This window comes from Tamandua tetradactyla, chromosome 19, assembly GCF_023851605.1.
Source record: "Tamandua tetradactyla isolate mTamTet1 chromosome 19, mTamTet1.pri, whole genome shotgun sequence".
Classification (NCBI taxonomy): Eukaryota; Metazoa; Chordata; class Mammalia; order Pilosa; family Myrmecophagidae; genus Tamandua; species Tamandua tetradactyla.
In genome coordinates this window covers 41215849-41243288 of record NC_135345.1, presented here as the reverse complement: position 1 = coordinate 41243288, position 27440 = coordinate 41215849, and the positions used below count along the sequence as shown (strand labels likewise).

Genomic DNA, 27440 nt, shown 5'->3' with positions numbered 1-27440 from the left:
GCAACAACACATTCATGTATCAAAATGTCCAGGTTTCAACAAAAGATTACAAAACACAAAGAAAGAGGAAATGATAGCTCAAAGGAGAAATTAAAGCATTAAAAAACATCAATGAGGAAGACCAGACCTGGAACATTCCAAAGACTTTAAACAAATGGTCCTAAATATGCTCAGAGAGATAAAGGAAAATATGGACAAAGAACTGAAGGTAGTTAAGGAAATGATAGAGGAGTGCAACAAGAGCAACAATAGAGAGATGGAAGTCATGAAAAGGAAGCAAGCAGAGCTAAAGATCACAATAGCAGAAATTAAAAATCCCTAGAGGCGTTCAGCAGCAGATTGGAGCTTGCAAAAGAAAGAGTTAGTGACCCTGAAGAAAAGACAATTGAACTCATTCAGTCCAATCATTCAGCCTGAAGTGCAGAAACAGGAAAGAATGAAGAAGCGTGAACAAAGCTTGAAGAACCTGTTGGACACCATCAAATACACCAAAATACACATTGTGGGGATCCTACAAGGAGAGAGAAGGGAGCAGAGATAATATTCAAAGAAATAATGGCGGGAAACTTCCCAAATTTAACAAGATATGAATATACACATCCAAGATGCTCAATGAACTCAAACAGGGTAAACACAAATAGACCCACAACATGTCATATTATAATCAAACTGTCAAATGCCAAAGATAAAGAGAGAATTCAGAAAGCTGCAAGACAGGAAGAGACTATGTCACATAGAATGGACCACAACAAAATTAAGTGTCAATTTCACAATGAAAACCACAGAGGCTAGAAGGCAATGGGAAGACATACTTAAGTGCTGAAAGCAAAAAATTGCCAGGGAAGAGTTCCATATCTGGAAACACTGTCTTTAAAAATGAGGGAGGGATTAAGATATTACCAAGATAAACAAAAGTTGAGGGACTCTGTCACCAAAAGACCAGTCCTATAAAAATGCAAAAAAGGGTTCTGCAGGCTGAAAGGAAAGGGCACTAGATAACTGAATGAACCCACATGAAGATAAGATCTCTGGTAAAGACAATGACCTAGGTAAATAAAAACATCGGTACTATTGTATTTCTGATTTGTAAATCCACTTTTTACTTGCTATAGGATCTAAAAGGCAAATGCATAAAATGTGATGGCAAATGAATGCTTTTATACTTAAAACAAATAAATCAAGAACTACATAAAGGTGGGGAGATGGAGGAGTATAAGAACACAGTGCATATATACCATTGAAGTGAAGGTGGTATCAACACAAAAGAGATTGTTATAGTTTAGAATGTTAAATTTAAGCTCCATGGTAACCACAAAGAAAAAATACAAACTCATAAAGACAAAAAGTATAGTACAGTTACTAGAGGTGGGGGAAAGAGTCAAAGGGGAGTTAATGCAAAATGAGTATAGAGTTTCTGTTTGGGGTGAAGGGAGGAAGTTCTGCTAAGAGATGGTGATGAGGGTTCTGCAACATTATGAAGGTAATTAACCCCACTGAATGGTATGCTTGGAAGGAGTTGGGATAGGAAGATTTATGCTATATACATTTCCACTGTTAAAAAAATGAAAGGGAAACTAAAGAAATAATGCCAATTAAAGGCAATATATGCTACTACTGGTTGGGATTTAAAAATGGAGGAGAAAAGGCTCAAAAAGACATTATAGGGACATAAAAAATTGAAATATAGAATGTAAGCTTTATATTAATGTTAAATTTCTTGAACTTGATAATTGCACTTAAGGTGATGAAAAGTAATATCCCTGTTCTTAGGAAATGCTGATGGAAATATTGTGTCCAAGGAGAATGATGAGTACATCCTGCTCTCAAATGTTTAGAAAATAGACGATAGACAGATATAGATCAACCGATACAGTGATACAGCAAAGGTGGCAAAATGTTAAAGTTGATGGATCTTTGTATCTGAGGTAGGGGGTATGTTGGAGACACAGTTCTGGATCAAAGTGTATACTGAGCACAAATTTATATCCTCTCCCTTCTGCGGACCCCATTAAAATTACAGTGAGGAGGAAAAAAAGAAAGAGAGAATGGGTGGAAGTGGGTATCAGTGGTCAAGAGATTTCAACAAATTTCTGGAAAGCACAGGGTGGATGATGTGTATTGACTGATGAGAACAGCAGAGGAAGTCATACTCTGGAATAGTGTGAAAGAAGGTGGGAGAGGAATTAAAGACTAGATCTTTAACTTAAACAGTCAACCTCATCTCATCCACCTTAAGAGGCAGAATGACAGGCAGCCAAGCATTTGTACCCAACAGATGCCCTCTTCCAGCTCCAGGAGGGGAAGTGAGAAGGGGAGGGAGCTTTTATAAAGAAACTGATTAAACTGAGAACTACAGAACAATGAGTATTGTAGATGCCTAAGCACAAAGCCTTCTCTGTTCTATGTCTAATAGCAACTCTCTGCCTATTTGCTCCAAGGCAAAGCCTTCAAGTCAAAAGGTCCTGCCCAGACTCCACATTATATATATTGAATTAAATATATTCCTTGCTTTCATTCTCTCCTGAACGTCACTAAAATGGCAGTAAAAGGAATAAGAAGGCTTACCATAAGTAACAACAAAGTACGGGCAGAAACATAAATGCTTGCATAAGATACCAAAAACCAGAAAATGTTAGACAACACCCCATACCACCAAGCAACTACCTTTCCCATCCCTACCCTCCCAGGATATTACAGGTTTATTTTCTGGAGGAACAGAACCAGAAAGTTTCCAGACTTGGGTGGGGTGAGAGTGAGGTGTCAGACTAGAAAGAAGGGAAATCAGCTTTAGGGTGGCTCAAAGCTTAGTACGTACAGCCTAGAATTGCCAGATATTTGAGGAAACCCTTTCACACAAAGGTAGAGAAAAAACAAAGGAAATAGAGACATTGTATAATACAGAGAACAACTACATCTTCAAAATATTAAATGTCCTCAGAAAGAAAACACAGTAAAGTGCAGCTAGGAAACAAGAACAGGATGCCAAAAAAAAAAAAAAAAAGAAAGAAAGGAAGAACTCTTGAACATTAAAATGTGATCAAATTTCATCTTAATTTTAGCAGGATAATTATTTTGTTAAATGAAATTTTTATGGACACCCAATGTAAATTAAAATGGCATTTAGCATTAATGCATATTAAAAATTTATATATATATATATATATATATATATGCATACATCCCTGGGAGTCCCCACAGGAGTGAAAGTCATATACTCACATCACACCCCTCTCAGTTGCTTCAAGTGCTATTTGGCTTTTCTCACTTTCTGACTCTTGTTTTAGGATGTTCCCATTATTCCCCCTAAAGCTACTGGGTGTGTACTATTCCTAATATAATACTACTACTTTCTAAAGTTAGAAGGCTTTCTGCTTCAGGTAAAAGAAAGTCCAATTCAAACTGGTTTCACTAATAAGGGCATTTATAACTTCACCAAACGGGAAGTGGGTTCCAGGGTTGACTGATTCTGTGGTTGGAAAAAGGGCATGGGCCTCTGTGCTATTTGATTCTGTAAAACCATGTGCACTTATTACCTTCATTTTTTAAAAATGCCATTTGTACTACAGAAATAAAAAGATCATACACACTGAAACATGTCACATTCCAAATGTTAATATATTGGAGATCTCTGATGCATTATCATGTGTTATCAGATCAAGAATTTTTGTACGGAACTCATCCCCCATTTCTGGGCATTTAAATGCACTTCTTTAAATATAAAGTATCGCAAGGGCAAAGTACTGTACTGGCCTTTTAAAACTCAAGCCTAGGGTGAGTGTAATGGTGGCTCAGTGGCAGAATTCTCGCCTGCCATGCCAGAGACCTGAAAAATCAACTCAAGCCTACCCTTGCCCATTTGTGTTCAAATGCATAAGTGAATATGCCTCTACAGCACATGTTCACCACACTCAAACATCAAGTAAGGCCTGGACATATTTGTCACACATATTCTAGTGATGGTATAATGGGCGGTTATGAAATGATTAGTGAATGAATAACAAATCAAAAAGATATTAGTGATTCAACTTTGAGTCAAACATTTCCTGCCACCTCTCTTTCAAGTTGTGGACTAAGTTTAATTGGAGAGTATCCTGAGACTGCCAAATGAGGTATTTTAAAATCTTTACAATTTACTATTATTTAGAGGTATCAGTCAGCATTTTTCTCAATATTGAGTAGTCAAAACAAAACAAAGGAACGTAAATAGGCTGCAGAGGCTAATAAAAGACTGCAAATGTCATCCATGACTCCCAACTTCACATTAGTGTGTATCAAAAGTCTCATTTTTATCACTGTTGCTTTCATATAAAGATGTCATATATCTGAAACTTTAGCATTTATGCTAATACTATTTTAATCTATTTTATATTGGGGCTCCATGAAAACTTCATTTGACAATATGCTTACCCTGCTAAAAATATGTGATCACCATTGGCCTATACTATGCCAAATGCCCAAATATTAGAAAATATCTAATTCATGTCACAAAATCAGAGTTTGAAAAGTAATTCATTTTTCCTGTAAAATAAGTTTTTAAAGTGGGTGCTTGTCTGAGATGTTTAATTTAAAGTTAGTGGGGTTCATTTTACATGGCAAAATTTATTTGGATATATAAAGAATGTGAGTCAGGGAGCATATATGGCTCCCCTGGGTTAAATTAAAATGTAACTAATTTTCAAAGTTATGCATTACTTTTATAATAAATACTAGTTCATATATTTGAACATTCAAAACAGAATTGACTATAGACATTAGACATTTTACAATATAGCTATCTAGAAACTTCCTATGAGTTTTAGTAGAAAGACATGATTTAGAGTCAAAAGATGAATTTAAATAGTAGTACTCAGGAAGGAAATTCCTTCTTCAGGTCATTACTATCATATAATACAAATACCTCACCAGAGTGTTATGAGGAATAAAAGGAATAAATGGGATACTGTATGTAGAGGTAGCAAACCACTATACAAATAATGCTCACTATTGCTATTCTTAGATTTGCAGTTCTTTACTTTAGATAACATCGTGGTCTTGGTTTCATAGAGCTCCTGAACAAGTAATCAGTAAAACTATTTAACAGGGTCTGAAGCTGTCATACCAAATATAAAGAATCAACATTCAAACTCTTAAGACTTTTAAATCATTACAATGATGTTCTACTATTATGCAAAAGTTATATGCTGATTATAAGTAAACGGATCACAGTTTCAATCTATAACTGTTTCATCATAATATGCCTTTTTTCATAAGTGATATGTGACAATGATGCATATGTAACAGTAGTTTTAAAGGTCTTCTGGAAGTTCGTATGCTTAATTATGTTGTTAATAGCAAGCCCTTATAAAGATGTTTTATTATTACAACATATCAAGCAATTATTTATGGCAACAAAGAGGAAAAGTTAAAACTAAATGAGCTATTATAATTAAATACATAAATGACATTTACATAAATGACATTTTTTCTTAAAACAGAAAGAGGGTACACATCCACTGAAGTCTGGGCATTCTGGTTTCATCTCTGTTACTAACTGGAATCATATTTTTAAGATTCCTGTGATCTTGAACATCTGGTCTGCTTAAGTTTTCGACGTTTTTGTTTTTCTTTTGGCCACTAGATTTTTCAAGAAAAATTCACCTATTTAAGAAAAATTAAAACACATTCATATTAATGGAAAGTAAATAACAATAGACTACTATTTCAGAATCAAACTTCTGTGTTTCCCAGTTGTTTTCAGCTTCATTACTGACATATATTTTAAAGAAGACTTTTATGTTTATTGGAGTTTCTCTCTTCTTAAATTCCAATGGCAATATTTTCTAACCTTTGTATCTTTGACCCATTTCCCCAACAAAATGATTAGTCATTGTTCTTCTTATAAAAATTCTTATTACTATAGTCTCTACTATTATTCTTTTAGTAATCCAATATAATAAAAGGTGACTCTATTTTATCTATTGGTCTGCTTCTGTACATTTATTACACTGTATGTGCACTATCTTATTACTGACAAAGCATTGCTGTTGGCAAAATTCACTTTAAAGAGCAATTCTGCTACATTCTTATAATGCAGCCTTCACTGCAGTTGAACAGATTTATCTGATGGAATCTCTTTAGCTTATTTCCCTCTAGGGAAGCAAGAGATCTTCAGTTATAATGGACTTCCTCCCCAACACCCTAAATTGTGCCGGTGCAATAAGTTAGCTGTTTAGAGCAGCACATTAACTTTTTCAGGTCTTTATGCTTTCATTTAGTCTAACGCTGTTACAGCAAAGCTTAATGCTTATCAGTAGAGCTTGGCACTGGAGGGCTAATTTCTGAGTCTGATTAATTTCCCTTTGTCATCTTACATGTATAAGTAGAATTGTGATGACTGTATGTGTACATAATCATCAAGAATCCCTAGGCTCATAATCCAGCCAAGTAATAATAAATACTCAGTTAATGTACAGTAATCCATGCTGCCCCACATCTCTTCTAAATTTGGCTGGAATAGAGCCAACATTATCAGATCTTAATCCACCATTTAAGCCTAAAGTTCCAAGTACAACAATTTGATTTTTTTTTAAATTTTTTTTATTAATTAAAGAAAAAAAAAAGAAATTAACCCAACATTTAGAAATCATTCCATTCTACATATGCAATCAGTAATTCTTTTTTTTTTCCCTACTCTATTTTTTTTTATTAATTAAAAAAAGAATTAACAAAACAATTAGAAATCATTTCAATGTACATGTACAATCAGTAATTCTTAATAACATCACATAGTTGCATATTCATCATTTCTTAGTACATTTGCATCGATTTAGAAAAAGAAATAAAAAGACAACAGAATAAGAATTAAAACAATAATAGAAAGAAAAAAAAAAAACAAAAAAAACAAAAACAAAAAACCTATACCTCACATGCAGCTTCATTCAGTGTTTTAACATAATTGCATTACAATTGGGTAGTATTGTGCTGTCCATTTCTGAGTTTTTATATCCAGTCCCGTTGTACAGTCTGTATCCCTTCATCTCCAATTATCCCTTCTCTTTTTTTTTTTTTAATTAACAGAAAAAAAGAAATTAACCCAACATTTAGAGATCATACCATTCTACACATGCAATCATTAATTCTTAACATCATCACATAGCTGCATGATCATCATTTCTTAGTACATTTGCATTGGTTTAGAAGAACTAGCAACATAACCGAAAAAGATATAGAATGTTAATATAGAGAAAAAAATAAAAGTAATAATAGTAAAATCAAAACAAAACAACACAAAACAAAACAAAAACCTATAGCTCAGATGCAGCTTCATTCAGTGTTTTAACATGATTACTTTACAATTAGGTATTATTGTGCTGTCCATTTTTGAGTTTTTGTATCTAGTCCTGTTGCACAGTCTGTATCCCTTCAGCTCCAATTACCCATTATCTTACCCTGTTTCTAACTCCTGCTGGACTCTGTTACCAATGACATATTCCAAGTTTATTCTTGAATGTCGGTTCACATCAGTGGGACCATACAGAATTTGTCCTTTAGTTTTTGGCTAGACTCACTCAGCATAATGTTCTCTAGGTCCATCCATGTTATTACATGCTTCATAAGTTTATTCTGTCTTAAAGCTGCATAATATTCCATCGTATGTATATACCACAGTTTGTTTAGCCACTCGTCTGTTGATGGACATTTCGGCTGTTTCCATTTCTTTGCAATTGTAAATAACGCTGCTATAAACATTGGTGTGCAAATGCCCGTTTGTGTCTTTGCCCTTAAGTCCTTTGAGTAGATACCTAGCAATGGTATTGCTGGGTCGTATGGCAATTCTATATTCAGCTTTTTGAGGAACCGCCAAACTGCCTTCCACAGTGGTTGCACCCTTTGACATTCCCACCAACAGTGGGTAAGTGTGCCTCTTTCTCCGCATTCTCTCCAGCACTTGTCATTTTCTGTTTTGTTGATAATGGCCATTCTGGTGGGTGTGAGATGATATCTCATTGTGGTTTTGATTTGCATTTCTCTAATGGCCAGGGACATTGAGCATCTCTTCATGTGCCTTTTGGCCATTTGTATTTCCTCTTCTGATAGGTGTCTGTTCAAGTCTTTTTCCCATTTTGTAATTGCGTTGGCTGTCTTTTTGTTGTTGAGATGAACAATCTCTTTATAAATTCTGGATACTAGACCTTTATCTGATACGTCATTTCCAAATATTGTCTCCCATTGTGAAGGCTGTCTTTCTACTTTCTTGATGAAGTTCTTTGATGCACAAAAGTGTTTAATTTTGAGGAGCTCCCATTTATTTATTTCCTTCTTCAGTGCTCTTGCTTTAGGTTTAAGGTCCATAAAACTGCCTCCAATTTTAAGTTTCATAAGATATCTCCCTACATTTTCCTCTAACTGTTTTATGGTCTTAGACCTAATGTTTAGATCTTTGATCCATTTTGAGTTAACTTTTGTATAGGGTGTGAGATACGGGTCTTCTTTCATTCTTTTGCATATGGATATCTAGTTCTCTAGGCACCACCTATTGAAGAGACTGTACTGTCCCAGATGAGTTGGCTTGATTGCCTTATCAAAGATCAATTGTCCATAGAAGAGAGGGTCTATATCTGAGCACTCTATTCGATTCCATTGGTCAATATATCTATCTTTATGCCAATACCATGCTGTTTTGACCACTGTGGCTTCATAATATGCCTTAAAGTCTGGTATCGCGAGACCTCCAGCTTCGTTTTTTTTCCTCAAGATCTTTTTAGCAATTCGGGGCACCCTGGCCTTCCAGATAAATTTGCTTATTGGTTTTTCTATTTCTGAAAAATAAGTTGTTGGGATTTTGATTGGTATTGCATTGAATCTGTAAATCAATTTAGGTAGGATTGACATCTTAACTATATTTAGTCTTCCAATCCATGAACACAGTATGCCCTTCCATCTATTTAGGTCTTCTGTGATTTCTTTTAACAGTTTTTTGTAGTTTTCTTTATATAGGTTTTTTGTCTCTTTAGTTAAATTTATTCCTAGGTATTTTATTCTTTTAGTTGCAATTGTAAGTGGGATTCGTTTCTTGATTTCCCCCTCAGCTTGTTCATTACTAGTGTATAGAAATGCTACAGATTTTTGAATGCTGATCTTGTAACCTGCTACTTTGCTGTACTCATTTATTAGCTCTAGTAGTTTTGTTGTGGATTTTTCCGGGTTTTCGACGTATAGTATCATATCGTCTGCAAACAGTGATAGTTTTACTTCTTCCTTTCCAATTTGGATGCCTTGTATTTCTTTTTCTTGTCTAATTGCTCTGGCTAGAACCTCCAACACAATGTTGAATAATAGTGGTGATAATGGACATCCTTGTCTTGTTCCTGATCTTAGGGGGAAAGTTTTCAATTTTTCCCCATTGAGGATGATATTAGCTGTGGGTTTTTCATATATTCCCTCTATCATTTTAAGGAAGTTCCCTTGTATTCCTATCTTTTGAAGTGTTTTCAACAGGAAAGGATGTTGAATCTTGTCAAATGCCTTCTCTGCATCAATTGAGATGATCATGTGATTTTTCTGCTTTGATTTGTTGATGTGGTGTATTACATTAATTGATTTTCTTATGTTGAACCATCCTTGCATAGCTGGGATGAATCCTACTTGGTCATGATGTATAATTCTTTTAATGTGTTGTTGGATACGATTTACTAGAATTTTATTGAGGATTTTTGCATCTATATTCATTAGAGAGATTGGTCTGTAGTTTTCTTTTTTTGTAATATCTTTGCCTGGTTTTGGTATGAAGGTGATGTTGGCTTCATAGAATGAATTAGGTAGTTTTCCCTCCACTTCGATTTTTTTGAAGAGTTTGAGGAGAGTTGGTACTAATTCTTTCTGGAATGTTTGACAGAATTCACATGTGAAGCCGTCTGGTCCTGGACTTTTCTTTTTAGGAAGCTTTTGAATGACTAATTCAATTTCTTTACTTGTGATTGGTTTGTTGAGGTCATCTATTTCTTCTTGAGTCAAAGTTGGTTGTTCATGTCTTTCCAGGAACCTGTCCATTTCATCTAAATTGTTGTATTTATTAGCGTAAAGTTGTTCATAGTATCCTGTTATTACCTCCTTTATTTCTGTGAGGTCAGTAGTTATGTCTCCTCTTCCATTTCTGATCTTATTTATTTGCATCCTCTCTCTTCTTCTTTTTGTCAATCTTGCTAAGGGCCCATCAATCTTATTGATTTTCTCATAGAACCAACTTCTGGTCTTATTGATTTTCTCTATTGTTTTCATGTTTTCAATTTCATTTATTTCTGCTCTAATCTTTGTTATTTCTTTCCTTTTGCTTGCTTTGGGATTCATTTGCTGTTCTTTCTCCAGTTCTTCCAAGTGGACAGTTAATTCCTGCATTTTTGCCTTTTCTTCTTTTCTGATATAGGCATTTAGGGCAATAAATTTCCCTCTTAGCACTGCCTTTGCTGCGTCCCATAAGTTTTGATATGTTGTGTTTTCGTTTTCATTCGCCTCGAGGTATTTACTAATTTCTCTTGCAATTTCTTCTTTGACCCACTCGTTGTTTAAGAGTGTGTTGTTGAGCCTCCACGTATTTGTGAATTGTCTGGCACTCCGCCCATTATTGATTTCCAACTTCATTCCTTTATGATCCGAGAAAGTGTTGTGTATGATTTCAATCTTTTTAAATTTGTTAAGACTTGCTTTGTGACCCAGCATATGGTCTATCTTTGAGAATGATCCATGAGCACTTGAGAAAAAGGTGTATCCTGCTGTTGTGGGATGTAATGTCCTATAAATGTCTGTTAAGTCTAGTTCATTTATAGTAATATTCAGATTCTCTATTTCTTTATTGATCCTCTGTCTAGATGTTCTGTCCATTGATGAGAGTGGTGAATTGAAGTCTCCAACTATTATGGTATATGTGTCTATTTCCCTTTTCAGTGTTTGCAGTGTATTCCTTATGTTTTTTGGGGCATTCTGGTTCGTTGCATAAATATTTATGATTGTTATGTCTTCTTGTTTAATTGTTCCTTATATTAGCAGATAGTGTCCTTCTTTGTCTCTTTTAACTGTTTTACATTTGAAGTCTAATTTGTTGGATATTAGTATAGCTATTCCTGCTCTTTTCTGGTTGTTATTTGCATGAAATATCTTTTCCCAACCTTTCACTTTCAACCTATGTTTATCTTTGGGTCTAAGATGTGTTTCCTGAAGACAGCATATAGAGGGATCCTGTTTTTTAATCCATTCTGCCAGTCTATGTCTTTTGATTGGGGAATTCAGTCCATTAACATTTAGTGTTATTACTGTTTGAATAATATTTTCCTCTACCATTTTGTCTTTTGTATTATGTACATCATATCTGATTTTCCTTCTTTCTACACTCTTCTCTATACCTCTCTCTTCTGTCTTTTCATATCTGACTGTAGTGCTCCCTTTAGTATTTCTTGCAGAGCTGGTCTCTTGGTCACAAATTCTCTCAGTGACTTTTTGTCTGAGAATGTTTTAATTTCTCCCTCATTTTTGAAGGATAATTTTGCTGGATATAGAAGTCTTGGTTGGCAGTTTTTCTCTTTTAGTAATTTAAATATATCATCCCACTGTCTTCTAGCTTCCATGGTTTCTGCTGAGAAATCTACACATAGTCTTATTGGGTTTCCCTTGTATGTGATGGATTGTTTTTCTCTCGCTGCTTTCACGATCCTCTCTTTCTCTTTGACCTCTGACATTCTAACTAGTAAGTGTCTTGGAGAACGCCTATTTGGGTCTAATCTCTTTGGGGTGCGCTGCACTTCTTGGATCTGTAATTTTAGGTCTTTCATAAGAGTTGGGAAATTTTCAGTGATAATTTCTTCCATTAGTTTTTCTCCTCCTTTTCCCTTCTCTTCTCCTTCTGGGACACCCACAACACGTATATTTGTGTGCTTCATATTGTCCTTCAGTTCCCTGATCCCCTGTTCAAATTTTTCCATTCTTTTCCCTATAGTTTCTGTTTCTTTTTGGAATTCAGATGTTCCATCCTCCAAATCACTAATTCCATCTTCTGTCTCTTTAAATCTATCATTGTAGGTATCCATTGTTTTTTCCATCTTTTCTACTTTGTCCTTCACTTCCATAAGTTCTGTGATTTGTTTTTTCAGTTTTTCTATTTCTTCTTTTTGTTCAGCCCATGTCCTCTTCATGTCCTCCCTCAATTTATCGATTTCGTTTTTGAAGAGGTTTTCCATTTCTGTTCGTATATTCAGCACTAGTTGTCTCAGCTCCTGTATCTCATTTGAACTATTGGTTTGTTCCTTTGACTGGGCCATATTTTCAATTTTCTGAGCGTGATCCATTATCTTCTGCTGGCGTCTGGGCATTTAGTCAGATTTCCCTGGGTGTTGGACCCAACAGGTTGAAAGATTTTTCTGTGCAATCTCTGGGTTCTGTTTTTCTTATCCTGCCCAGTAGGTGGCGCTCGTGGCACTCGTTTGTCTGCGGGTCCCACCAGTAAAAGGTGCTGTGGGTCCTTTAACTTTGGAAAACTCATGCCGTGGGGGAGTTTCGCCAGCCGAAGCAGCTTGGAAGAGTGTCAGCCGGCCCGGGGATCCAAATGCGGGGAGGGTTGCCGGCCGCTGCCGCCCGGGAGAGCACCAGTCCGAATCTCCTAGTCGGCCCGGGGCACCAAGCGTGGCGGGAGGGCTCCAGCCGCTGCGGCCTGGGAGAGTGCACCGTTCCCAGCCGGACCGGGAAGCCACATGTTTGGAAGGGACCCCGGTCACCGTTCTCCGCAGCCTGGGGATCTCCAATCCAATTCTCCCAGTTGGTCCGGAGGTCTGCGCATGGTGGGGGCAACCAGCCCCCGCGGCTTGAGCGGACTGCCAGCCACCGCGGCTTGAGGGGACTGCCAGCCGCCGCGGCTTGAGGGGACCACCTGTCCAATTCTCCCAGCTGGCCCGGGAAGGAGGAAAGGAGGGACTCCGGCCGCTTGCCGCCCCGCCCGGGGAAGCCCGCGCCCCTCGGCGATCTCACCAGAGTGGGTTCTCCCAGCCAGTCAGCTGTTCCAGAATGGGGTACGCTGAATTCTTGATCTCTGTCGTGGCTCCGGGAGCTGTTCTGTATCGTTTCTACTCCCCTAGTAGCTGTTCTGGAGGAGGAACTAAGACCTGCGCGTCTTACTAAGCCGCCATCTTCTCCAGAAGTCTCCACAATTTGATTTTTTACTGGTAATTTTTTTAAAAGCATTGAAAAGTTCACAATTCACTCCTTAAAAATGTTAGAAATTTTCCTTAAAATGAATAAAAACTTCTTTTAAATGATATTACTCTAATCAGTCTAGAAACTAATATTAGTTCTGCTCTTTATTTTTAAGCTTGCCAACAGCAGTGCTTGAAAAAGAATAAATCCTGTATTATTATTCGTTTCCAAAGTCTCCATACTCTGAATCAATTTCTTGGGTTTTATAAGCAGGATAAATTATCAGTTCATTAACATGTTTTGAATTTCTTTACAGGAACATATTAAACATTACTTACACTTGAACATTAATTTTTACAAATAGAATTTACAACTAATTTAAACATATCTGTAATCCAGACCCAATGTACAAAGTCATTTAAAAGATCATTAATGATAATAACCTATATTTTAGGCATAACCAGAAATAACCAGCTATATATCTTTAAAAAATTAAAATTCCAACTGTTAGGGAAACCTCACAGAATTTTTTAGATTAAATTCAGTCCTCTGATATGTTCTCATGAGCCTTCTGATGACCTTTAACATGAATTTTTATTCCTTAGAAAATACTCTTCGTTTCATAAATGAGCTCAAGTTACTGCGCAAAAATAAAGGCTGAAATTCCAAAGGAGAAAAACTGTATTGCAGCTAGTAACAGCACCAAAAATTTCCACAGGAAAATAATCTTACGGATTTTTTCCTGTTGCGTTGGGGGAGAGGAGGGGCAAACAGATAAAGAGTGTAAGCAACAATGCCATCAAGTAGATCCTTTTAGGGTTTAAATTTATCTGAGATTGGGATTTTGGAGACGCAGCTAGTCTCATTTTCAAGTGAATATACATTTTCCAGAAAACTCCTATTATATGCTTAACTGATATTTATCTTTCTGAATAACTTACTACTGAAAACTGATTACTTCTGCTTTCATCATTCTAGCTGAGCTATATTGGGAGAGATTTTTCATTTAAAGAACAAAGTAGTTTTAAAGAAAAAGTCTTAATATAATCCCCATGGAGCAAAGTCCCTAACGATGTCCCAGAAAATAAACTCATCATTATAATTTTCTTAAGCCAAAGACAACCACAGCAGTCATAATTTGCCATAGAATTTTTGTGGTTCGGTACAGAACCTAAGATAGACCTCTATGGCCTAAATCAAATTATCCCCTGAAGTCAAACTTACCTGCTTTATATGAAGAACGTACCAGAGGGCCACTGGCAGTATAATGAAAACCAAGTTCATTTCCTACTTTTTCCCAGTATTTGAACTTTTCAGGAGTAATGTATTCTTCAACCTAGATTTAAAGAATTATTTCTGATTAGATTCTAGAATTCCACCTAAATCATTTTGATTCTACAGAAAATCTATGTCCATGTAATCGGGATGGTTTAACTTCATAATGTATCCAGATGTCCCAGGTTTTCCTCTTCTTCCTCCTCCTCCTCACCAATTATCTGTCTATTGGTTATTGCTTACAACTCTATCACAATGCAATAATAGGGAACTTTGTTCTACATTAGCTATCCCAAAGGAAGGCTATTATCTATATATTATAAAGGAAGAAAATTATCTATAGAGGTTATTATCTGTACTATTCCTTCATTGTCTAACAGGTATAATAAAAAAATTAGTTATGCCTGTAAGATTCTTGAGGACAAGGCTGTTTTTTCTCATCTTGTATCTTCTGTTTAGCAAGATGTCTTCCACATGGTCTACTCAACAAAAGTCTCGTGAAGGAACAAATAAATGCTCAATATAGAAAAAGACACAGTTTTCTATTTTTCTATTTCTCGCTTTACTTCTGGCTCTCTAAAACAAATTACAGGATCACCAAATGATAATGAGGGCAATTTCCTAATTTTTAAATTCTTTTCCTGAAGGTTCTCTTTTTTTTTTTTGCTTTTAAAAATTAGTTGTATTTGTTAGAGAAATGATTATATGACAGTAATAATTACCATACCACTCTCAATACAACATCCTTTTTAAGATTATATTGTACGTATTTTTCAAATACTGCAGAAAAATAAGTGGCAGATATCATTAACCCATGTAGACATTTAGACCTTCTCTAAAATGAAACAGGTGTTGCATTTTATAATATACACATTGCATCCTTGAAACAAAATATTTATCATTTGACCAAACTTTAAAATTATTTGCAACTGAATCAAGAAGTGCTAGAATGAGCAACCATTGAGAACTCCCCTTCTTATAGCTGAAATAGCTACTTTAAAAAGATACCCTATCCCTCTCCTCTACCATCAGTGCATTTCTTTTTTTTTTTTTATTAATTAAAAAAAACTAACTAACACAACATTTAGAAATCATTCCATTCTACATATGCAATCAGTAATTCTTAATATCATCACATAGGTGTATGGTCATCATTTCTCAGTACATATGAATCGATTTAGAGAAAGAAATAGCAAGACAACAGAAAAAGAAATAAAATGATAACACAGAGAGAAAACAAAAATAAAAATAAAAAGTGCAAAAATATATAAGAAAAAAAACAAACAAAAAAACTATAGATCAGATGCAGCTTCATTCAGCGTTCCAACATAATTACATTACAATTAGGCAGTATTGTGCTGATCATTTTTTTTTTAGAAATCATACCATTCTACATATGCAATCAGTAATTCTTAACATCATCACATAGATGTATGATCATCGTTTCTTAGTACATTTGCATCGGTTTAGAAGAACTAGCAATATAACCGAAAAAGATAAAGAGTGTTAATATAGAGAAAAAAATATAAAAGTAATAATAGTAAGAACAAAACAAAACAAAACAAAAACCTATAGCTCGGATGCAGCTTCATTCAGTGTTTTAACATGATTACTTTACAATTAGGTATTATTGTGCTGTCCATTTTTGAGTTTTTGTATCTAGTCCTATTGCACAGTCTGTATCCCATCAGCTCCAATTACCCATTATCTTACCCTGTTTCTAACTCCTGCTGAACTCTGTTACCAATGACATATTCCAAGTTTATTCTCGAGTGTCGATTCACATCATTGGGACCATACAGTATTTGTCTTTTAGTTTTTGGCTAGACTCACTCAGCATAATGTTCTCTAGGTCCACCCATGTTATTACATGCTTCATAAGTTTATCCTGCCTTAAAGCTGCATAATATTCCATCATATGTATATACCACAGTTTGTTTAGCCACTCGTCTGTTGATGGACATTTTGGCTGTTTCCATCTCTTTGCAATTGTAAATAACGCTGCTATAAATATTGGTGTGCAAATGTCCGTTTGAGTTTTTGCCCTTAATTCCTTTGAATAGATTCCCAGCAATGGTATTGCTGGGTCGTATGGCAATTCTATATTCAGCTTTTTGAGGAACCGCCAAACTGCCTTCCACAGTGGTTGCACCATTTGACATTCCCACCAACAGTGGATAAGTGTGCCTCTTTCACCGCATCCTCTCCAGCACTTGTCATTTTCTGTTTTGTTGATAATGGCCATTCTGGTGGGTGTGAGATGATGGGTATGGTTTTGATTTGCATTTCTCTAATGGCCAGGGACATTGAGCATCTCTTCATGTGTCTTTTGGCCATTTGTATTTCCTCCTCTGAGAGGTGTCTATTCAAGTCTTTTTCCCATTTTGTAATCGGGTTGGCTGTCTTTTTGTTGTTGAGTTGAACAATCTCATTATAAATTCTGGATACTAGACCTTTATCTGATGTGTCGTTTCCAAATATTGATTCCCATTGTGTAGGCTGTCTTTCTACTTTCTTGATGAAGTTCTTTGATGCACAAAAGTGTTTAATTTTGAGGAGTTCCCATTTATTTATTTCCTTCTTCAGTGCTCTTGCTTTAGGTGTAAGGTCCATAAAACCACCTCCAATTGTAAGATTCATAAGATATCTCCCTACATTTTCCTCTAACTGTTTTATGGTCTTAGACCTAATGTTTAGATCTTTGATTCATTTTGAGTTAACTTTTGTGTAGGGTGTGAGATATGGGTTTTCTTTCATTCTTTTGCATATGGATATCCAGTTCTGAAGGTTCTCTTGAGTTGTATGATTTAGGGGGAAGCAAACAAGTACTGGTATATTTACTTTCTACTGATAATAAGATGAGAACAGAACTTGGAAACAAAAATAAGACATACCAAAATGCTAACAGAGTCTTAACACCATGTATGGTAAAATTTAATCCAAATTCAATAGATGCAAATGTTCCAAGAAATTATTATGATGATGAATATGCAACTATGTGATGATATTGTGAATTACTGATTATATATGTAGAACGGAATGATTAAAATAGGAATGTTTGCATTTTCTTTGTGCTTTTTGGTATTTAAAAAGAAATGTAAAGAAAAATTTATTTCAAATTCTAATTATCCGTAAGTACAAGAGAGCTATACCTTAAGGTGGCGTTTTGTTGGCTGCATATATTGTCCTAAAGTCAAACAGTCCACATCTGCCTCACGAAGCGCTGTAAGAATAAAAGTTCAAATTATATTAGAAGATTTTTATGATATTAAAATTGTAGATCTAAGCATAATTTTCCTATTTTAAAACGGTGTGAACTTTATGTTCTTTTATAATCCTGATGTTGCAGAATAGGAATAGACCGATTCATTCAAAGGCATTTATGTATCAGCTATCATGGAAAGGACTGAAAGCATAGGGATGATTTAAGATTTAAGACATAGGGCAGACAGACCTAAGAAAAAACATCTCTAATACTAAGGAATAAATTCTAAAACAGTGTAGAGAGTGGTTTAGAGTAGGAGTCTGTTAGGCATAAATGTAAATAGAACAGTATATGCAAAGTCCTGAAAAGGCCCATATTATAAACCAGACATCCTGTATTGGGTTTTTACCAAATGTAAAAGATATGCTCTGGGGGATGTATTTTGACCTTTGACATAGATTCTTTCTAACAATAAACTGTATACATTATGGCAAAGCACAACCTTTAATTACTTCTTGAACTTATTATTCGTAGGCCCAAATCCTCAGTTCTTTCTAGATAAAATTTTAAAAATTCATGAATTACAAAGCAAATGAGCTATGGGACTAAAGTTCAGCAAAGTCCAAAGCACACTCTTCAAATGCTTGTATTAGTCGTGTTTATCTTTGAATTTTTAGTGCCTGCTAGAGTGCCTGCAACCTGTCCAGCTCTCAAAAACTGTCCAATGACAGAATAAGAAAGGTGAATGAAATCTTATTTTCACTCAATGAAAGAGTTGAGGAATAAAATGGGATACAAATTTCATATCTTGAGTTGCATGTAAGCCATTCAATGAAGTTCTTAAAAAAAACATACTTCCTTTTCTTTTAATGTTGCTGTTTACAAGTATCTACTATATTTTGTTCTTATTGGAACTTGCACTAAAACTATGAAGGAAGCATAAATTTAACAGGGCTTTAAAGTGAGTTCTTGTTATTACTCAAATTAAATGGGAAAGATTCTTCAATTTTTTATTTACCTTTCATTGTTGCATATACTTGCTCATCATTCTCACCTAAACCCAACATTATAGATGTTTTAGAAATAACATCAGGCTGAACCTCCTTGGCATATTTCAGTACACGCAGAGACTGGTCAAAATTGGCCCGGAGATCACGCACCTTCCTTGAAAGCAACAGGACCATTGTCAGAACAAATAACCACAAGTTCAACCAAGAAAACAGGTATTCAAGCAAAGCGAAAGACTAGAAAGTACATTCTAGACATCAGTAGTACAATGGTAGCATTTGTGTAAAAACGTCTAACTAGTAATTTAGGAAAGCACACAAGGCTTCTCTGGGCCCCTTAAGCCCTCTCAAAACTGGGGCAGAGGATAACAGAAAGGAAGAAATCACCTCAGGTTATGAATTATTCACTGAGTTACCAGAATTGAGAAGCTAAAAATGAAACATTATAAGGGGTTGTCAAGAAAGGAGGGGAAAAAAGAATGGAAGTATGAAAAATCGCCATATGGAACAAATTAAAAACAACCTAACCCATATTTTGGAGGTCTAAAACTTTTATGTTCATTTATTTTTTAAAGACTAAGCTGCCCTCTGCTGGTAAGCATGAAACACAGACAGCGCTTTAGTAAAGAAATGCGCAGTTCTGGAATTTTCACTAGAAAGGATAATGTTTAAGTGAAACCAGAGAAATTGAGACCTATTGGTGGCGGTATCATAAGATATGACAGGGCTGGAACACGCTGTGTCTGGGACTTCACCTGCAGCCAAACCATCATGGCTTAAATGGCAACAGAGCTAAAAACCCAGAAAGTTACTAAATCTTAGTTCTAAAGCAGCTTTGTTACTTGGTTTAGTTTAGTTTTGTTTTTTTTAAACTAATTTAGGAAACAAATTTATGAATTTAAAAATAACCACAACTGGGTGGGCCACGGTGGCTCAGTGGCAGAGTTCTTGCTTGCCATGCCAGAGGACCCAGGTTTGATTCTTGGTGCCTGCCCATGTCAAAAACAAAACAAAACAAACAAACAAAAAAACACAACTTAAGGGGATGTTTCACTATCTAAAATATTTTACCTATAGACGCTGTAAATTTCCAAACTGGAAATTCATTCCTTTGTGTTAGACAAATTATTCTTGCTAAAATGAAAAGATATCTCAGTGTCTGTCCATGCAAAAAAAAAAAAAAAATGAAGAGGGAAAAAACCCACAAAACTGACAACACAAAAAGTAATCACTTTTTAAAAATCTTTTTTTTTCTAAATTAGCATTTAGTTTTTTAAAGGATTTCTTCACTGACTTTAAGTTGTCCTCTTGAATGTTTATGATTTAGTAAAAAATGCTGGTTATTGTTTACCATAACTTCTTTCTAGTTTTATGACAGAGTAATAATAGTATGTAGAATTTAATAAAATCACTGCAGAATACTTTACTAAAATTAGAGTGAATGAACAAGGTCCAAAATCAATATCTCCTAATGGTTAGAGTAATTTTTGTTTTCCCAGAATTTGAATATAGCCATAAATATGGATAGCAGTTTGGAATTTTTCCTAACTACTACTATTACGAAGAGTAAGGAAGCAGTGTCTACTTTTAAAAATTTTTTTATTTTGTATACTGTGTGGCAGGGGTCACATTTCAGTCTTTTTCATGTGAGTATCCCATTACTGCAGCACCATTTGTTGAATTTTTTGGGGGGGGTTGCAGAGGAGTGCACAGGCCTGGAGTCGAATATGAGAATTCTACCACTGAACTACCCCTGCAGTCCTGTAGTGTCTACTTTTAAAATGAGATCTAAATGATGGAATGGTAGCCCATGACAAACTCTGGGATCTGTTCTGTAACTACTTGTTGAAGTGTGCTTTGAAAATTACTGCTTTTTTCTTTTTTTGGCTTGTATATATGTTATATTATACAATAAGAAAAAAAGTAAAAGAAAGAGACCTAAAATACACCTGAATTATACCAGTTTTCTTCTACATCACTTATTGGATCTATTAGTGCCATATGTATTTTTAAAAATCTTTTCTTTAGGATTGAAATTGAAGCAAATGTTCTTGTATGATTTTTTCTTTTTGACAACTGTAATTTGAAAAAATATTCATCATTACTCCATTAAAAAAAATGTTCATTGTGTGTGTACCCAAACATACAAAGACACACACACGTATAAATAAATACACTAAGATATTAATAACAGATAACACTGGGTGCAAATATGGATGATGTTTATGTTTTTGTTGGCTATATATTTTTATTTTTATTTAATAGGCACACAGTGCTTTGTTTACAAAAGGAGGAAGAGAGTTCACTTAGAAAAAGTCAACTGCAAAGTTTTCCCATGATAAAAATGAAAAAAAAAAAAAAAGCAGACTCTGAGCCTCTTAACTTTGCAACATTACTCCATACCGGTAATCACCTCTGCAATTCTGGAACTGTTTCCACATTATGTGCATACACATCTAATCCTGACATAGCAACTTTCTCTATTGCTTTAAGATCTCCTCGGAAATCAGGGGTGAGGCATTCCACAAGAATTTTTGGATTCCTAGGGCAGGAAGAAACATAAGTATCAAACTGAGGAAAATAATTGTTACAAATGTGGCTCAAAATAGAAATTACCAGTAGTCATTCCTTATTAGTTTCAACATAGTAATCTTTAGCACCTTCCTAAGAAAACTAAAAACATACAAATGTTTGTATATGAAATGTTATATGAAAAGAGGAACATCATGTAATATGTACATATGTACACATATATGCTAATAATGATAAGAATTTGAGATTATACAAGACTTTTAGACCATATCTGCATAGGATTTTGAAAAAGTTTAAAGGAATTAAAATATTAAAACATTAAATATAAAATAGTAAGTTTTTTTACTCTTTGGAAAGTAGGATGTTGCTTATGTGAATAAAAATATTACTTCATTGCTTAAACTTTGATTTTTTTTTAGATTGGCTTTTGATTTCACTTTATTATATTTTTAAAGTTACATTTCCTCTGTTAAATTATGCTCATTAATATAGCTTTTGCAAAGTGACTGTGTGATTGTGAAAACCTTGTTCTGATGCTCCATTTATCTACAATATGGACAGATGAGTAAAAAGTATGGATTAAATATAAATAAATAATAGGGAAAACAAATGTTAAAATAAATTGGTAGAGGGAAATACTAGTGGCCAATGAGCGGGAGGGGTAAGAGGTATGGATGTATGAGTTTTTTCTTTTTTCTTTTCATTTCTTTTTCTATAGTGATGTAAATGTTCTGAGAAATGACCATGGTGATGAATATACAACTATGTGATGATAGTGTGAGCCACTGATTGCACACCAAGTATGGAATGTTCATATGTTAAGAATGTTTGTGTTGTATGTTGATTGGTTTTATTAATAAAAAATAAAATATATATATATAAAAAAATTATGCTTCTTATAGAAAATGTTGAAAATACAGGGGAAAAAACTGCCAATTATCCTAGTAAACCTGAAACTGATTTAAAAAACAAAACCAGTTTTACTCACACACCTTACAATCCATCCTATTAACTTTGATTTTTAAAAAATTTATCTGATAGTGTCCTCCTTCCTTATTCTAGGCAAGTATTTCACAAGTGGCTATGGGTTTTAAATACTATTTTTTGCATTGCTGGGTCACTAACTTCGCTTAAATGAAGTGCAAGCTAAACATTGAATGTTTATATTTCTATTACAAATCATTATAATGTGAAATAGGTTGCTGAGTGGTTGTTCCCTTCGACATCAGCAAAAATGATTGGGAGAACCAATAATTTCTTTTCACAGACCCAATAGCAAAGTTTCTAAAGCTATTTCTGGAAAGAACAGATGCAGAAAGAACCATACACACATCCTCTCATAATATAAGAGATGTGGAAAGAACACATCCAATAACTCACTGCTGTTTTTTTAACTAAGTCAAAGACCCATTAGTGATTTGTGAAATCATCTGAGTCTCAAATAGAATTGTTTAATGAACCAATAAAAATAAAGTGAATTTTTTTGAGAAATTAGACTAGCACTGAACTGCTGGAAAGGAACATAACTCTTTTTTTATGCTTTTTAAAACTGATGGGATCTGAATATTAATAAAAACATGGACTATGAGTAAAATTCCCAGGGTAAATCTATACCAAGGCCCATATAATCTGGCAATGCTGGAGTTTATCTCATCTTAACTACCTCCAGATGATGATTTATTTAAAATCAGTGCTAAGATTGTAGTTTTATACTTCTTTTGAAAAGTACTCAAAATTTAGACCATCACTTATATATGAAGGAAGGATTCTACGGACTAAATGGCCATAAACAATTTCGTGTCTCTGAGCTCCTAAAATTTTTACCTCTATGTACAAATATACTTTTTCTGGAGAAACAGCCACATAATTACCATCAGATTATCTAAAGAATTTGTAACCCCTGAAAAGGTTAATAATCATTGCTTTCAGGTAAAGACCCTAAATAAATGGAATTTATATGGGACAAAAAGGTCTAATTTTAAATTACAAAAGCAAATACCTTTCCTTTAAGCACGACACAGTCTTTGCAAAGTGCTCAGCTCCCCCATCAGGCATATCTAGAAACAAAAATAACCCATGGTTCCAGACGATGTCACAATTTAGTAAGAGCCAGTTTCAGGAAGTAGACATGATTGACATACTAACCATCTCGATCCACAGATGTCAGGACAACATAATCCAGACCCCACTCTGCAATTGCCTTTGCAGTATTGTAGGGCTCATTGGCATCCAGTGGAGGTGGATTTTTTGCAGTTTTAACAGAACAAAATCTACAACCTCTTGTACATGTGTCACCCATCAACTAGAAAAGAAATGTTGTAATTTAAATCAAACAGATGATCCTCAAGAAAATAATGTTAAGATAATGAACCAAGCTGTAAAGAAGTTGTACAGTTTGATTGTTTATAAAAAGTCTGAAATATTCCAAACTGAACAATAAGTAGTTAAGCAATAAAAATACATGTAATAAAGCTATAAGGAACAGGACACTCGTGTCAAGAGAAGGGGATGGGATCAGGAAGTGACACACAGGAGGGATTCAAAGATAATGCTGATCTTCTTAAACTGGACAACAGTATCTAGGTGTCCACTGTATTGTTATTCTTTATAACTTACACACAGTTTATAAACATTCTTTTATATCTATTCGGAGCAATAAAATGATTTAAAAAAAACAAAATACACAATTGTTTAACAGCAATGTGCAGGTCTCTGTTGGAGTTAAATTGAAGCACAGCTCCTACCTGTAAAACAGATGGAACAGAAAAACATTTCCAAAAATTAACAGAAGAGATGTTTCAAGGCAGCACATGATCAGCTCTCAGGTAGCTGACAGAATCAATAACAGATTCATTCAAAGAATGGTGAGATCATAATAGGCTGGATTATTATCAGTTCTTTCCCTTCATATTTCTCATAAACTCCCATATAATGAAAAATTTGATCAGATTCATAATGCACATTTTTAGTAGGAAGACAAAAATATTTCCTGTCAGTTTCTAGACTTAAATTTCAGTGTCTGAGGCTGTCCTTACCATGATTGTGGCTGTGGCTGTGGCATATTCTCCACCTCCCCAACACTCTCCGATATTGGGACATCGAGCTTCCTCACACACCTGTGAGCAAAAGGGAATAATCAGGTTGAAAATAGTAACCAATTGAACAACTTGGAATTAGGCATTTTAAACTGCCCTTTGTTATATTAATGAAGAAATTCCCTATTCAAAAAATGCTGTTCAATTGCCAAACCACAGGCCTATCCTTTAAATTAAAATCGATATGCATGTATATATTCTATAGGTGCAAAGTAAAAAGGTCTATGAGTCTGAAAGTATAAGAGTGGCATGGTTAACATTTGGGATTGTGTAAGTGACATGCTTTCATATTTAACTTTATATTATTTTCAATGAGTTCATAATTTTGTTTGTAATATAAATCAAACAAAACTTGTTTCTCAAGTTATAGAAAAAATAATATATACATATTTTTAAAAATTATTAAATGAGAAGTTAAGAAATACAAACTATTACTATCTTTTGTTTCTCTTTTGAAGGGAAACTTATTTTAAATGTATTCCAATTGCTGGAAGTAATGCATCAATGACATTTTTTTATTTACTTCCTCTGAATTGTTATTTATATATTTAATATTAATTTTTAAGTTATATATATATGTAGAAACAGCATGACTTTTGGATAAGAGGAATATTTAACACTTTGACAGACTTACTGTATGAAGATTTAAAGTTCTCAATGTATTTTTCAGTTTACTGTAATTTTTCCCCATGGGAATCTCTGTCTTTAACCATGGAGGTAGTCTTAACCTGAGGAAAGCCAAACATAACTATCTTTTAACAAATATACTGCTAAGGAATCACACAGTTTTGATATCACTTTGCTCTATTACAATTCCTAGTTAGGATATCCCCCGCCACCCTGCTATAATGCTGAATTAACTCATAATTTCAGCTATAGGAATAATACAATTTAGGCTTACTCAAACCACATTAGAAAATATTGAAAATGGCATCTAACAAGGTATTATGTTTATGTCTAAGTTTTGCAAAGGCAGACTTACACCATTCTAATAAAAGAATAAGTTTTTTAACATCTCATTCCCCAATGGATAATACTGCCCCAAAGTACTATATTTGTTCAGAGTAAGGCAAGATCCCAACAGTGCACTATGTGCTCTACATTCTAGATTTTTAAATGATTATTAAATGGAAAAAAGCTAAAATTTGGAATAGAGATGATCTATTCTCAAATTCCCCTCAACTTTTGCCAATTCGTGATCTAGAAATTGTTGGATAAAGTATCCTACAAAACATTTTGCCCTATGGATGAAATTCCCTCACCATTCTTTAGAATTAAGGTAAGGTGTTTATAGGTTACATATAAATTGACTGGGAGCAAAACAAGTTGGATCATCAGCATCAAGTAATAATAAAAAATTTTTCTAAAGTCTACACAGATTAGTAGCAAAGTTTCAACTTTCATTCTCAAGAAATTAGATGCTGGGCAGAAAATAGGAGATCGTACTTGAAGATGGTTAAGGCTCCTGAAATAGGTCTTGGGAAGCTTGAAGAAAAGCTGTTACAGGGAAAAGAGAAAAGAAAAGGATTCCGAAAACTTCATTACTTCTTTGTTCTATTTAGGTTTTACTAGTTAGCACTTATTTTTCTGGTGATTTTGGCTAAATTTAACAAGTCTAAAATAAAAAAATAATAATCTGGAGTTTGTTATATCTGGAAATAATGCATGATGAAAGAATGGATATTAAAATTAAAATTGTCTCAAAATTTCAATTACCTTTCTCCTTTCTGGCGTTTTAAGTTTCCTTTATATTCGACCCAGGTGTTCTTGTCTGTAAGATCACCAGATACAAAATCTTGAAGATCTGGTCCATTCTGTAAAAATTCCTTTTTTTCTTCTGACAAGGAACTCAATGCTCTGACTGGACTGCATAAATACCTTCCAAATATCTAGAGAGAGAGAGAGAGTTCATTATATTACCTAATTTATTTAGTGGGGACTAGAATAATTTCTTTTTAACCTATTAGTATCTAGAAGGGAAGGTAAAGCCAGAGAACTGACTCAGAAGTTAGTCAAGATATTTAGAAGTTCTAATTATGTAAGAGCTTAGAATCTAAAGAGAGCAATCCAAACTTAAAGATGAATGGGTGTTAACTGTTTTTGTTAGATTTGAATGGATTTGGAAACCTTTGGAACCAACATGTCACTTTCATGTATCTCACTTAGGTACTAAAAGGCGGTCTTTCCACAAATTTAACCTGCAATAACTGGAGAGGATGCCACAGGAATTTTCCATTCCTGACTTGAGTAAGGACACGTACATGGAAATGTGCAAAAATCTTTCTGCTTTGGCTTTCCATAAGCATAAGTGTTAAACAAAAAGGAAAGGCCAAGTTAGTTTTAGAGAACTGGAAGGAGGAAAACCAAATCGAATGTTGTTTTTATTTTCCAGTTTACACTGACTCTGTATTTGAACATCAGAATAAATATTTGTTGAACATATAAAGCCATGGTATTTTGGCCTCTAAATATAAACACAGATGTGCACAAGAAAGCCAAACCGTTATGAAGTTCAGGAGTCAGCACATGTAACGCAAGGTAACCTTTAATAAATTTAGAGTTAGGCTGCGGCACAACTGCTACTGTACTTTTCCCTGTCTCCCTCCAAAGCCTAAAGGACCGGTAGAATTGTATTTACTACACAGTGAACGCAGAATAATAATAAGCAGTAATTTGGAGTGCTAAGCGCAGTGCCTTAATAAATGTAGGGTACAAAGCACTGAGATAGGTGCTGGTGGGTGTAGTCCTCAGCGCTGGGCCAGAGAACATTAAATCAACTCACTACCAGAGATACCACCTCATAGAGCTGTCCGGAGAATTAAATGACTTAGTATATGACAAATGCTTGGAACAGTGTCTGGCGCAAGGCAAACGCTACCAAGTGTTAGGCTTTATTACTGGGCACTCTAAGCGTTTGAAGGGATGGGTGCCCGCCACCCAATACCCACAAACGACTCGTCCCGCCGCTCACCCGGGGCCCTAGTACGCGGGCGGTCCCTCTGTAACGTAGAGACATCTTCTCTTTGGATCTAGCAGGGTGGAGGGACCAATGATTCCTGGGAAAGTACAGCTTAATGGACCGTCGCTCAGTTCACGTCAAGATTCTCAGTCCGCCACTGACATGATGGCACTTGAGCTGCGTCGCAATTGGCTGCTTTAGCCTTAGCGGCG

General features: G+C 34.9%; 1 protein-coding gene and 1 long non-coding RNA gene across 3 annotated transcripts; one reads left to right on the top strand and one right to left on the bottom strand.

The window, feature by feature from the left end:
- The first annotated feature begins 1304 nt into the window (after positions 1–1304).
- LOC143663153 (uncharacterized) lies at positions 1305–26789 on the top strand. Its single transcript, XR_013165833.1, has 3 exons — positions 1305–1480; positions 18754–18858; positions 26436–26789. It is a non-coding gene; the product is annotated as an uncharacterized LOC143663153 (long non-coding RNA).
- Positions 3188–27435, bottom strand: LIAS (lipoic acid synthetase). 2 transcript variants are annotated; one of them, XM_077136627.1, is made up of 11 exons: positions 27241–27435; positions 25986–26158; positions 24904–24997; positions 24210–24290; positions 23320–23476; positions 23174–23231; positions 21056–21184; positions 18654–18799; positions 17583–17653; positions 14380–14491; positions 3188–5637 (listed from the first exon to the last, which is right to left on the bottom strand). In XM_077136627.1, the coding sequence occupies exons 1-11, from the start codon at positions 27283–27285 to the stop codon at positions 5579–5581; spliced, it is 1125 nt and encodes a 374-aa protein (XP_076992742.1). In that variant the 5' UTR covers positions 27286–27435; the 3' UTR covers positions 3188–5578. The 2 variants fall into 2 exon arrangements, with proteins under 2 accessions (XP_076992742.1, XP_076992743.1); XM_077136628.1 differs by lacking the exons at positions 23174–23231; positions 23320–23476; positions 24904–24997 and having other exon boundaries at positions 27241–27419.
- Positions 27436–27440: the final 5 nt, after the last annotated feature.

What these genes read in the sequence shown, in the direction of transcription:
- LIAS (XM_077136627.1), bottom strand. Translation starts at nt 27,285, where the DNA reads ATGTCTCTACGTTACAGAGGGACCGCCCGCGTACTAGGGCCCCGG. An exon ending in GACATCTGTGGATCGAGATG is followed by an intron (nt 23,232 to 23,319) that starts GTTAGTATGTCA and finishes TTTTGTTTCTAG; the next exon opens with ATATGCCTGATGGGGGAGCT. An exon ending in ACGTTCTTCATATAAAGCAG is followed by an intron (nt 5,638 to 14,379) that starts GTAAGTTTGACT and finishes TTTCTTAAATAG; the next exon opens with GTGAATTTTTCTTGAAAAAT.